Raw genomic sequence first — 13867 nt, forward strand, 5'->3', positions numbered from 1 at the left:
GGTACCGTACCGTACCGAAAAAAAAATTTTGTTATACCAAAAATTTCGATAAATTCGACATTTTTCGATACGATAATCTCAATATACCGAAAATTCGGCATTCCGAAAATTCGGCATTTTTTCATCCCTGAGTATGGTAATTCACTTACTTTCTGAGCTTTCGTGAATATCCCGTCGTAGGTCAGAGATGTAAGGTCGGTCCCAGGTTTTGTTTTTTTCAAAAATATTGAATAGTAAAAAGGTCGTGATATATAAACGTGTGTGCATAGAGTTTTAATGTGGTATGCACTCACCCCATTTATTTGAAGATAGATAATATGTCATTCAATATTTGAATGAATAATTTTGATATATTTTATTATATTTAATAGACGTGTGTTTTCATCGGTATTCATATAAATATACATGATAGATAGATGTGCATATATATAAATATATATATATATATATATATATATATTGAAACTGACTTGAATATGTATTTGAGAAACTATAAACGGGTTCACCTAAATATACTCCTTGTCAAGACAATATTTGATCAATATTGACAGAAAATTCTGTTAGGTTAATGAAAGCTCTTAACTTATTTTTCTAATAGTTTTGCATTGATTATTTTGTAGCAGTTGCTAGCAGAGTCCAGTTTGAAGCTCTTTAACAATATGGGAGAATTTGAACAAGGGCTTCAGCTCTAAAACACAACTACGAGGTATATTGATTCTAAACTTTTAATTATTTTTATGGAGTTTAAAAATCTAGATATATTCAGTCTAGAATTTTATATACTCTACAAAAATTTATTGATATTCAATGTAAACTTTTGTAGAGTTTTAAAAACTCATATGTAATTCAAACTTGACTTTTAAAAATTCTTCAAAAGTCTATAAATATTTAAAATGTCAATGCTATTTTAACGACTCAATGAAATTTTATTAATTACAAGAATTAAAACCTAAATTACAACTATACGGTGTTAAAAAATGTTTTTGATTTAACCGAAAGATTTGATTGAATATTCAATTGAGAAATCTATCAAACTCATATACTCACTTTCATTTATATTAAAAATAATATAACAAACACTAAATTTTCATTATTTTCTCTTCCTTTTGTTTTTATTTTTATTTGTGTTTTTTAAAAATATATTTTTTATTTAAATATTTTAAAATCAAAATTATTAACCTTTTGAGATCCAATCACGAGTAGGTCTCTTGTGAGACGATCACAAAAATCTTTATCTGTGAGACGAGTCAACCCTAATGATAATGACAATAAAAAGTAATATTTTTAGCATAAAAAGTAATATTTTTTCATGGATGACTCAAATAAGATATATGTCTAATAAAATATCACCCGTGAGACCGTCTTCACACAAGTTTTTGCCTCCAATCACAAGCTTCGTGAAATTTAAAATAATATTTATTGAAAATTTAAGAAAAAATTATTACACTGTATAAAAAAAATTATAATATTTTATTGGTCCATAAATTGAAAATAATAATTCCTTTTTTAAGTAAAATTTAATTTGCTATTATGAATGTGTTATTGACACATAATTTTAAAAATTTATACACACACAAGAATGAGAATAACTGTAATAAACTAAATATTTAAATTTTATAAAGTTACTATAATTGTAAATATTTTATCATACTTATTATTTATATTTTACTTACAAATAATTATCTTATTTATTTTTTTGTTAGATATATTATAAAAACAAAATTGATATATTTTTATACAAAATTTATTTAAATGAATAAAATTATTTTAAGTTTGTTTATTTATTAATATTGAAAATTATTGTTATGTATTTTTTAAAAATATTAAATAAATAAATAAATATGTTGGAATTGATTTGAATAATTAAAATTTAATTATAATAAATATAATACTCTCTTACTTATTATCTTTTTGTAAATCCAATAACTACAAATATTTATATTGATAATAAAAATATTTTAAATAATTAAAAATTATTCTCATTGAACCAACTTCAAAAAAATTTAAAAAAAATCACAATATTAAGTTATAAAATCTATAAAGTTTTATGAAAAAATTTACAAATATAAGTAAAAGTCATGTAAGCTAAATCTAAAAATCTATAGAAATATGTGCATCAAATTCCACCAAAATCTGTTATTTAATAACCGTAAACAAACAAGATATACACCCCCTAAGATAATGTAAGGGAATCATCTCACCTCAAATGAAAAGAAACTTTTACCGGTAAAATTCAAGTTATGTATTCAAAATAAATACATTAAATCCTTTTTTTTTTAAACCAGAACTCATAATTTACCGTGCTTGTCGCAGTATAAGAAGATATGTATGAAACCAGACAAGCCACATGCCGGTAAGGGTAAGTTTACATCCTATAACATTGAGTTCATCGCAAATTAAACATTTCAAACACAGAAATGAACAAAGAGTTGATATGAAAGTTGAACATTGAGTTACTAAAGATTTTTACATCTGCAGAATCAAGCATCTCCCCTACAAACTTCAAAACGAAGATAAACACGGAGCGGATATTCTATCAAGATTTCACCTCTTAAACCTCCAAGCCGATACGGAGAGAAGGGGTCGATCCTGCCAGCAGATCACAACGCTGCCATTTTCTTCTTTGATCTTATAGCCGTCACAACTATAACTTTGCAGCAATTTTTTCGCTTGCAGCATCGCGTAATAGCTCAAAGGAACACTGGCAAAACCACCATGTTCAAATCTTTGATTCCATTTCTCGTGCTTTTCATGTCTTTCTTTTCTCTCCATACCCTCGCACGCTATAACATTCTTAATCTCCTCGCCTAACATCTTTTCCATCCTTAATCTTTCCAAAGATGCTCTAGGTAAAGCCGACTCCAAGCAATCGAACAGTGCAGCATAGAAGTATAAAGACTCAGACAACCTTTCCATGAGGGATTTCCCATTGTGATCTGAATCTTGTTCTGTCACCACCAAAACTTTCGGAGAAAGACCCCATATGGCATTAAGAAAAGTGTCGATATTTGATGAACCAGTTGAAGATATAGGTGAGGACGAGGATGAGTCGGTACTTGGACTATATCCATTAACCATATCTTTCTCCAGCAATTCACCTAAGGTACCTTGGTTCATTTGTGCTATTCTTTGCAAGTGGATACCAATCACATTCATAGGCGTAGAGGGAGACTTTTTCTTAAGCTCGTTATCTGAGGCCAAAAGAGAATGCAACCGCATCACTGAACTAATAGCTAGAGCCTCCCCTGTTTTGACGGGCAACTTTTCGACATCAAGATTTTCTAGTTTACTAACAATAGGGTTGAATTGAAAAGGTATATCTAACTTTTCCGCCTCTTCGGTTAATATATGGGCCATCTGTTCAAGCATCTCCTTTTGTTGATGAATCCCAGTAATCCTCAAATGAGGCGGACCTTCTGGCCGTGCACTCAAATCTCGAATAAGGGCACACCACTGTGCCGGTTCGGTCACACTCAAATCGATAACATGGACCATCTTTTCCCCCTCCATTGCTTCGACAATCGCTTGATTACTGATCACAAAAGCCACTTTAACAAATGGCAAGAACTCGAAAAACATCTTTTTCACAAGAATTTCCTCAGAAACAACGGAGATTCTAGTCGAGCGAAAGGCCTTGTAAACACCAGGCCAGGTTCTAAGGATCCGGTCGGCAAGAGCCTCGGAAAAATAAGACGCAATCCGCTGCATAGTATCACCATCCAGCGATGCAAGATGAGAAATTTGATCAAGGGCTATGTTTGCATTTTCAAGACTTCCCGTCGACACATGATTTGCACAAGTGACCAACAGATGGATTAAATAAAGTCCCCTTTCTTCAGGTTTCAGATCCTTAAGCCATGGATATGGTGACATAAGACCAGGTGATAAAGACATCATAGGAAACATTTGAAGCGGTGATGAAGTTACAGACGATGATCCATCTTCTTGTAACATATTATTTGAATTAAAACTCCCAGGAAATCAGCAGCAAGAACAGATCTTTTCCTGGAAATTACAAACAAACTACAACACGCTCAACAATTCCCAAAACAATCACATGAAACCAATCAAGAATCTATCAATAGTTCCAGAACTTAATCACACAGAGAAAATAGAACATAGATATATTAGGCCAAAACATAATGAGTACACAAGAACTCACCAACCACACCAAGATTCTAATTTCCTTTCTGGGTTTTCCAATTCATCAAAATCCCACAAAAAGCCCCAAGAGAATCCCCACAAATAGACTAGATTTTCTCCAACTTATCAAGAGAGGGCCGGTAAATAGAGAAGGGTATGGTTCAATTTAAGGCTGAGGATGACGAGATGAGTCAATCTTGGAGAACTTGGTTAACTATGCCAAAATTTGTCATTTTTTGTTGGTACAACATAGCCCGGTTGTCTACCATACGTGACATGAGTTTTTGTCGTGAGGGATTTGGTGTCCTTTTGCTTGTTGAAAGAATATGGAATTTGTGTGAACAAGTGCCCCTTTTCACTTGTTTTCTCTACACATAAAGTTAAAGAGGGACTGTCTTGAAATTTGTTCTCATTCTGTGTCTAGGATATCACTTGTCATTTTCTCCTCAAATGAGAGGGAAATAGGTGTCTCGTGTGACAGCGACAGCTAGTCTCTGGGTAAATTCATCTTTTCTATTAATGTAGATTTAGGTATTTTATATCAGGGCACCCACAATGGGATACACCCCTCTCCATTGTGAGTGGGCGTTAGGAGAGAGGGTATGAGGCGTTCAAAGATTGAACGCCCCTGTGTCAGTTTATTTTTTTTAAAAAGTTGGACAATTAGTGACGTTTTTTCAAAAAACGTCGCCGTCGCTGATTTGCTGACACGCGGACCTCACGTGTTTTAAATTATTTTAATTATATTTATATTTTATGAACGCTCATCTGTTCGTTTATTTTTTTAATAAAATTGGATATTTAGCGACGGTTCACGTGACAAATTGGTACAACGATGAAGGTGACGGACCCGCACAATCCGTCCAGGACTCAAACCGAGGATTTCATGAATATCTCCGAACAAATTTCGAAATACGTGACACTCATGTGCATCACCAACTTCGTGCCGACTTAGTTGAACATATTTGGTCACAATACAACAACAATCATTGAATTAGTATTTTGCATCTTCTCTTAAGTTTAATTTATTTTCTTTTATTTTTATGCAAGTGTTATTTATTATTATATGTTGTACCGTTTTATTTTAGGTTTATAATAAATTTTTAATTTTAAATAAGTGACACTCATAAAATTAAATTATTTTACGTACTGAATATATAAAAACATATTATTATTAATATAAAATAATAATAATTTAAATTTCTTAAAAAATTTGAAATTGAATTTATTTAATTTAAAGTAAGAATAAGATGAATGAGTGGACAGCGGGACCTACAAATAATGAGTGTGAATGTTAAAATGAATGTGAGAGAATAGATGTGTTAATGTAATGTGTATGTGGCATGTGGACTCTACGATTTTTGATGAGATGATGGGTGTTATAACACCCACCAATGCGGGTGCTCTTATACTCAATTTCTAAGGATTAAATTAAGTAAATTGGGTGTATAGATCCGGTTTAAATAAGTTTAAATGAGAACTGATCATAGATCCGATCCAAAATAATTTTATAAATTGTTTTTATGGTCAAATCGGTCTGAACCGATCGGACCGGTCTTGGATGGTAAACCTCCTAAGAACTAGTCCGACCGGTTCCTCTATTATTAATTTTTTTTAAAAAACATTTTACTTTTTATTTACTTTGAAAAAAAATATTTCTTATATTTCAAGTTTAGTTTATATATATATACACATATATGCTTATTGGTAGAAACTGTAGTGAGACGGTCTCATGGGACGTATTTTGTGAAACATATCTCTTATTTGGATTATTATGAAAAAATATATTTTTTATGCTAAGAGTATTACTTTTTATTGTGAATATCGACATGGTTGACCAGTCTCACAGATAAAGATATGTGAGACTGTCTCACAAGAGACTACTCATGTTTATTTGGATTTTAATTTTATTAAAAATATTATTTTAGTAATATTAGATCATCAAATTTAAAGTGAATTTTGAACTATGTTAAAAATATTATTTATGTTTTAAAATTTAATAGAAATATTATTTTAAACTTATATGTATGTTGTTTAGATTTTAAATTTGGATAAATATATCTTTTTTATTATTTATATATATCAAAAGATCTTTAAATAAAATATGTTATTTATTATATTATATTATTATTTTATATAATATAACGGTTTTTCGGTCTCAGTCGGACTTTAAACTAAACCAGTTTGATAATCAATTTAGGTATAAAAAAACTGAATGATGTATATATTAGTAATTACAAACATTTTAAATTTTTTAACCATGGGGTGGGACACTACCTATAAAAGTAGAATTTGAATACAGGGTCTCATGGTTCTTGAGGTCCCCAACTCTCAAATTTACCATTTGCCTAAAGAATCCATGACGTAATTACCATTACTTTAGTACACGCATTTTGTGAGCGAAACAATTAATAAAGTATATATTTACTGACAAAAATTTGTGTGAGACGATCTCACGAGTCGTATTTGGTGAGACATATCTCTTATTTTGGTCATCCATGAAAAAATATTACTTTTTATGCTAAGAGTATTACTTTTTATTGTGAATATCGGTAGGGTTGACCCCGTCTCACAGATAGAGATTCGTGAGACCGTCTCACAAGAGATTTATTCTAGATTTATATATAATAATTTAATTTTTACAACACAGAATAAGATAGAAAAAATAAGTACAAAAAATTAATAAAAATGTAATAAATTAAAAATATGGATTTTTAAAATAGTTTTAAATATTTTCACATATAATTGCAGATTTTTTCTTCTTTAAAATGGCATTAAAAGTTTTCAAAGAAAAAAAAATAGACTTCGTTACCAAGGTTCTTACTTTATTTAGTGTAGTTGGATGTTTTTTTTAAGATGGAGACAATGGATTTTTTTTATAACGTGGAATCAAAAGTCATTATTTTCTGTGTGCATTGAGTAAACTCCAAACTAACACATTATAACTTGTAAATTATGTTATATGGGCAACCTATGTACCGCAGGTTCTGAGTGGGTAATCATTGGTCACATACTTACCTGGTAGTCTTCAGACTGGTTGGAAGTAATGTATCTTCAGTTGATTTGCTCATTTCTCACCAACAATGGGATAATAATGATTTACATTTAATATGCCTGTTCAGAATACATATGATATGCCACTTGTAAAGAATCATACGTTGGAGCGGCTGGGCTTTGTATTAGTGGTCGGAAACTTGAAATAAATATAATATAACGACTGTTTTTTGAAACAGTTTGATGCTGTTATTTTGTCAATCACCAAACTTAAGATCGATATTTAATTTTCAATTTTTTGTGATGACAAAATCAAGCTGCAAGTCTATACAAATATTACAAGAACATTAAAAACAATGAGTTAAAAAAAATAATTTCCTTAGAAAATGAAATTTCATTGTACATGTTCAGAAAATTGTGTCCAAGTCCACCTACAGAAAAAATAAAAATCTAACATATATGACTCGAACCTTTTTTGCTACCTCCTTTATTCCTTCTATCCTTTTCCCGTTCTTTTTTCTTCAGCTCTCTTAGATTATTTATAATCTTCTTGTAGTCCACCCACCACCTTTCCATTTTTGGCATCTCCACATTGCATATATTCTAGAATTTCTTGTAACTAGCCGCCCAAAGTATCAAACCATTCATCCATATACTATCGAACATGAGTCACCTGGATTTTCAATTTTGCATCCATATTGATTTGGGTTCAAGTGATTTGAGATGCCAATGCTCCATCTACGGTGACGACTTGAATTTTAATCTGCGATTGAGCAGCAGTGGATGTGCTAACTTGGAACTCCATGGTGTTTAGATTCTTGATTACTTGAGCATTGAAGCTATTGAACATCACTTGGTAAGCACTGTCACGCCCCGGGAGGGGGTTGGTTGACACCGGCGTTGCTCTCAAATTTACATTCGAAAACAACAAGCCTCAGAAAGTACATAATTCAGAAACCAGTCTTTTATTCATAATACTGAATATTCAATGTCTGATACAACTCAATTAATAATGTTTTACAGCGGAAATGTAAAACCAGAAATACAATGTCTGAACAGATGCAGCGGACTATAAAATATAAATCAGAACTGAGAAAAACGATCTTCATCACCAGCCACAAAATTGAATCTGCTCTTCTTCTTCTAACTTTTCTTCCTCGTTCTTATCTGAGATGGGTTTGGTGGGTGAGTGATATGGTAGTCACTCAGTAAGCAGGGACGAGAATAACTCCCAATTTTCGAAATCATTTTCAACAGAAACAGTAATATACAGAAAACTCGTATTTTCAGAACAGAAATCAGAATTCAGAAATCACAGGTTTCAGAACAGAAATCAGAATTAGTAAGCACTGAGCACGTTAGTGAATTTCATGGCTAAACTGATATCAGCCCCCTATATGTTCTCTCCTCTAAAGGGTGAGGCCAGAATCAGAATCAGAATTCAGAAATGTTCAGAATATATATTCCTATCATTAGTAAACTAGGGAGTTTCAGTGCTTCAAAATCATATATCAGAAATCAAACATACAGAAACTGTGCTTTAAAACAGAATTATCAAACTGATTTCAAGATATTTATACATAAGCCCACTTACAGTAACTTGCTAGAGTTTCGGTTGAAGTCTACTGGAAATCTGGTTGCTCTCGCTACTGGATTTTACAGCTCGAACAAGGCACTCTCTTAGCTCGAAAATTTAAGTAATAATCTCAAGATTTGTGTAACACCAATTCAGAGACTTGAAGATGTTATTTATAGGCCAAAATCTGACTGTTAGACTCCTTATTAATGGCCATAATCTGCAATTAACAGCCTTTATTCCATTTTGAATGCTTCAGTTACAAGTCATGAGTTGAATTAGTAACTGTCTGCTGGAATCTTATTCTTCTGCTGCTGGATTCTATCTGCTGGAACTGGAAAATATCAACTTCTGAAATATTAGCTTGATGCTGGACTTGTTAGCTTCTGCTGGAATTTTTCCTTTGCTACTGAATATTGCTAGCTGCTGGAAATATTAACTTCTGTTGGAGTTTTGCATTGCCGCTGAAATGCTGGAAATTCGGGTTCTCACAAGCATATCTCTTGACTTCAATATCATGAACGGATTGGGAAATGGCGATCATTAGGGGCATGGGATGGTCAAATAGAGTCTTGGACAACAGTCCAAAATCCACCCATCAGTAAAACTCATCCATTTTCTAATTTTCAATCTGGTTCGCTTGCTCCATTGTGAGATTAATGGCGGCTTTAAAGTTGACATTTTGGCTTCCACTACAAGGAGTTCCTTTCCTTTAGTATTCAGTTCAATAAGGGGCAAGTCGAACTGGTAAAAAGTCTTCTCTGATTCAGTTATAGATATGCCTTTTAGACTTGAAACTGGAAGGAATGAAATTGGAGCCGGTCGTATTGGTTCATGGACATGTTTGATCAGCTTGATCTTCTTGTTAGAATATATTATTGTTAGCTCTCAAGGGTATATTAGTCATTTTATTATTCTTGTGTTTACCCTAGCTATATAAACAGATTTTCTTTGTATTTTTTTATTCAGTTTTACAATACTACGACTTGACCTTTTCGCTCACTCTCTATTTCTTCATGGTATCAGAGCCTTCATCTTATGGATCTGTCAATCGTAGAGAAGAACTGTTAATCTCATCCACAGCTTTCGCGGATCATACAACTTTGCTGCTGTGTTCGTACAACTTTTCGTTCGTATAGTTTCTCTTTGGTAATCGATTTCTTCTCTGCATTGTGTTCTGTTTTATTCGATCGGTTTTGTTTGGTTTTGGCATCATGGCTACTGGTAAAGATGATTCTCTTCAGTCGATTAGTGTTCAATTTGATGGAAAAAATTATTCGTATTGGGGTTATGTTATGAAAAATTTCTTGTGGGGGAAATCGATGTGGGGCTACGTCACAGGTGTGCGAGACAAGCCTACAGACCAGACGAACCCTGATTATGCTGTGTCATTGGATGTTTGGGAGGCAGATAGTTCGAAGATTATTACGTGGATTAATAATTCTGTTGCGCACTCAATAGGTGCTCAATTGGCAAAATACGAGACTGCTAAGGAGGTTTGGGATCATCTGGCACTCTTGTACACACAATCTAATTTTGCCAAACAATATCAATTGGAGACAGATATTCGTGCCCTTCAGCAGAAAGATATGAGTATCCAAGATTTTTATTCTGCCATGTCGACACTCTGGGATCAATTGGCATTAGCAGAATCTGCAGAATTGCGAGCATTCTCACCTTATATTGCTCGGAGAGAAGAACAGCGCTTGGTACAGTTTTTGATGGCACTTCGGAATGATTTTGAGGGTCTGCGTGGGACGATTCTTCATCGCAACCCTCTTCCTTCTGTTGACTCGGTTGTAAGTGAATTGTTAGCTGAAGAGATTCGTCTTAAGTCTCACGTTGACAAAGGGACAATCCCGACTACATCATAAATCTTTGCAGCTCCTCAACGACCTCAAGCTAATCACCAAAACAGGTCAAATACGAAGGTTTCTCAAGATGAGTGTGCTTTTTGTAAAGAGAAGGGGCACTGGAAAGCTCAATGTCCACTATTGTTGAGTAAAGGAAAAGTGCAGCTGCAACAACAACCACAACGACCACACAACACTCCATGGAAACCACAGCAGCAGCATCAGCCATCTTGAACACTCCATGGAAACCACAGCAGTAGCAGCAGCAGCAGCAGCAGCAGCCATCTCAGAACACTCCATAGAAACCTAGTAATCCATCAAACCAGTGGACATATCGACCACCTCAGTCTAACAATGCAGTTGCTGCATCCTCTTTGGATCCGTATTGTTTGAGCAGTTTCAACAGTTCCTCGCTTCACAGCCTCATGCTATGTCAGCTTCTTCACATATAGGTTTGTCATCCTCTGGCACTTCAGGTATATCTTCGTCCATCTGGGTCTTGGATTCTGGAGCATCTCATCATATGTCTCTTGATTTGTCATCCTTTGCTTCTTTGTCTCACAATTCTTCCATTGAAATTGTGACTGCTGATGGTACACTGATGCCATTAATAGGCGTTGGTTCTCTTGTTACGTGTTGTTTATCTCTTCCCGATGTATACTATATTCCCAATCTTACACTTAATATTGTTTCGGTAAGTCAATTATGTGAGTCTGGATACTTAGTATACTTTTCTTCTTCAAATTGTTATGTGCATGACCCGCGATCCCAGAGGCTGATTGGGACAGGCCGTAGACAGGGGGGACTTTATGTTTTGGAATATCTCAGAGTACCAGATGTTGCAGCATCTAGTGTGGATCTCTCTTTTTTTCGCTTGAGTCAGTCGTCTTCTGTTTTTTATTTATGGCATAATCGTCTAGGACACGTTTTCGCGTCTCGTTTGAATTTTTTAGCGTCTACAGGAGCACTAGGAACTTTGAAAAGTCATGATATTTCTGATTGTAGTGGTTGTAAACTGGCAAAATTTTCGGCATTACCTTTTTATAAAAGTTTATCTTTTTCTCCTACTCCTTTTGATCTTGTTCATTCAGATGTGTGGGGACCATCTTCTGTTCCCACGAAAGGGAGGTCGAGATATTATGTTTCTTTTATTGATGATTGCACTCGTTATTGTTGAGTTTATCTCGTGTAGAGAAACGCCTGAACAAAATGATGCTGCCGAAAGAAAACATAGACATATTGTTGAAACAGTTCGCTCTTTCTTACCGTCTTCTAATGTTCCTAGTGCATTTTGGGCTGAAGAAATTCTTACTACTGTTCACGTGATCAATAGAATTCCAACTTCACACAATTCAGGTTTGTCACCCTTTGAAAAATTGTATGGTCATGCTCCTGATTACTCTTCATTGCGTGTTTTTGGTTGTGCCTGTTTTGTTCTCCACGCTCTGCTCTGTGTGTTTTCCTGGGTTAAGGTATTGGTCAAAAAGGGTATCGTTGTTTTGATCCAATTAGTCAAAATCTGTATGTCTCTCGTCATGTTGTGTTTCTTGAACATGTTCCATTCTTTTCTATACCTGTTAGTTCGCATAATATGACACATGCAGTTCTTATTCGTATTGACCCTTTCACATCCGACACCGACGAGACTTTGCACACGACCACACCCGAGACTCCTGCTCCTCCAAATCCCCCTACGACAACCCAATCATCTCCTGTCATCGCGGATAATCCTCCACTCCGTCAGTCCACTCGGGTTCGTAAGTCTACTCGACTACCTGATTCTGCTTACTCGTGTTATTCTCGCTCTTTCGCTTCATTTGTTGCCTCTGTTCATCGTCTCTCTGAGCCTTTATCCTATAGCGAAGCTGTTGGTAATCCACTTTGGCAGAAGGCTATGGCTGAGGAACTGACTGCTCTTCATCAGACTCATACATGGGATTTGGTTCTGTTGCCACCAGGAAAACACACTATTGGCTCTCATTGGGTCTACAAGATCAAGACCAAATCTGATGGATCTATTGAATGCTACAAAGCTCGTCTTGTTGCTAAAAGTTACTCTCAGAAGCATGGCATGGATTATGAGGAAACATTTGCCCCCGTTGCTAAAATGACGACAGTTCGTACTCTAATTGCTGTTGCTTCTGTTCGTCGATGGAAAATCTCTCAGATGGATGTCAAGAATGCTTTCTTGAATGGTGATCTTCATGAAGAAGTTTTTATAGCTCCTCCTCCTGGTGTTGCTCACCAACCTAGTGAAGTTTGTAGACTTCGTAAGGCTCTTTATGGTCTCAAACAAGCTCTTCTTGCTTGGTTTGAGAAATTTTCTATAGTGATTACTTAGCTTGGGTTTATTCCTAGTCATCATGATTCCGCATTATTTGTCAAGTGTACTCGTTCAGGTCGTATACTTCTGTCTTTATATGTTAATGACATGATAATCACTGGTGATGATATTGATGGTATTGAGGCTTTGAAGTCTGAGTTAGCTCGCTGCTTTGCTATGAAGGATTTAGGTTTGCTATGTTACTTTCTAGGAATTGAGGTTGCCCATTCTCCAAAAGGTTATCTTTTATCCTAGTCAAAGTACATAGCAGATCTGTTTGACCGTGCACGTCTAACTGATAACAGGATAGTTGATACTCCTCTTGAGACCAATGCTCGGTACTCTCTATCAGATGGACCTCCTTTGCCAGATCCTAGCTTATACCGTACTATTGTTGGCAGCTTGGTTTATCTCATTGTGACTCGTCCAGATATTGCGCATGCTGTTCATGTAGTAAGTCAGTTTGTCACTGCAACAACTACAGTTCATTGGGCTGCTGTTCTTCGCATTCTCAGGTATCTTCGGGGAACTCAGTTTCAAAGTCTTTTGTTTTCTTCTACTTCCTCCTTAGAGCTGCGTGCATACTCTGATCCTGACTGGGCTGGCGATCCCACAGATCGTAAGTCAACCACTGGCTTCTGTATTTTTCTTGGAGATTCTCTTATCTCTTGGAAAAGTAAGAAACAAGTTGTTATCTTTAGATCTTCTACTGAAGCCGAGTATCGTGCTATGACTACAACTACTTGCAAGATTGTTTGGTTACGTTGGTTTCTTGCGGATTTCAGTATCATACTTTGTCATCCTACTCCGTTATATTGTGATAATCAGAGTGCAATTCAGATTGCGCGTAATTCAGTTTTTCATGAGAGGACAAAGTACATTGAGATCGATTGTCATGTCACTCGTCATCATCTCCAGCTTGGCACCATCACGTTACCTTTCGTTCCTTCTATTCTCCAGATAGCTGATATGTTTACC

At 34.8% G+C, this 13867-nt stretch overlaps 1 protein-coding gene across 2 annotated transcripts; it reads right to left on the reverse strand.

Moving 5' to 3' along the window:
- Positions 1–2418: 2418 nt before the first annotated feature.
- LOC142543130 (scarecrow-like protein 3) lies at positions 2419–4525 on the reverse strand. Of its 2 annotated transcripts, none has more exons than XM_075650183.1 (2): positions 4163–4525; positions 2419–4023 (listed from the first exon to the last, which is right to left on the reverse strand). In XM_075650183.1, exon 2 carries the CDS (start codon positions 3952–3954, stop codon positions 2545–2547), a length of 1410 nt encoding a protein of 469 aa, XP_075506298.1. In that variant the 5' UTR covers positions 3955–4023; positions 4163–4525; the 3' UTR covers positions 2419–2544. The 2 variants fall into 2 exon arrangements, with proteins under 2 accessions (XP_075506298.1, XP_075506297.1); XM_075650182.1 differs by having other exon boundaries at positions 2419–4005; positions 4163–4523.
- Positions 4526–13867: the final 9342 nt, after the last annotated feature.

The sequence above is a fragment of the Primulina tabacum genome, chromosome 4 (assembly GCF_025594145.1).
Source record: "Primulina tabacum isolate GXHZ01 chromosome 4, ASM2559414v2, whole genome shotgun sequence".
Lineage (NCBI taxonomy): Eukaryota > Viridiplantae > Streptophyta > Magnoliopsida > Lamiales > Gesneriaceae > Primulina > Primulina tabacum.

Excerpts from the sequence above, each read along its gene's own strand:
- LOC142543130 (XM_075650183.1), bottom strand. The coding sequence starts at position 3,954 with ATGTTACAAGAAGATGGATCATCGTCTGTAACTTCATCACCGCTTCAA.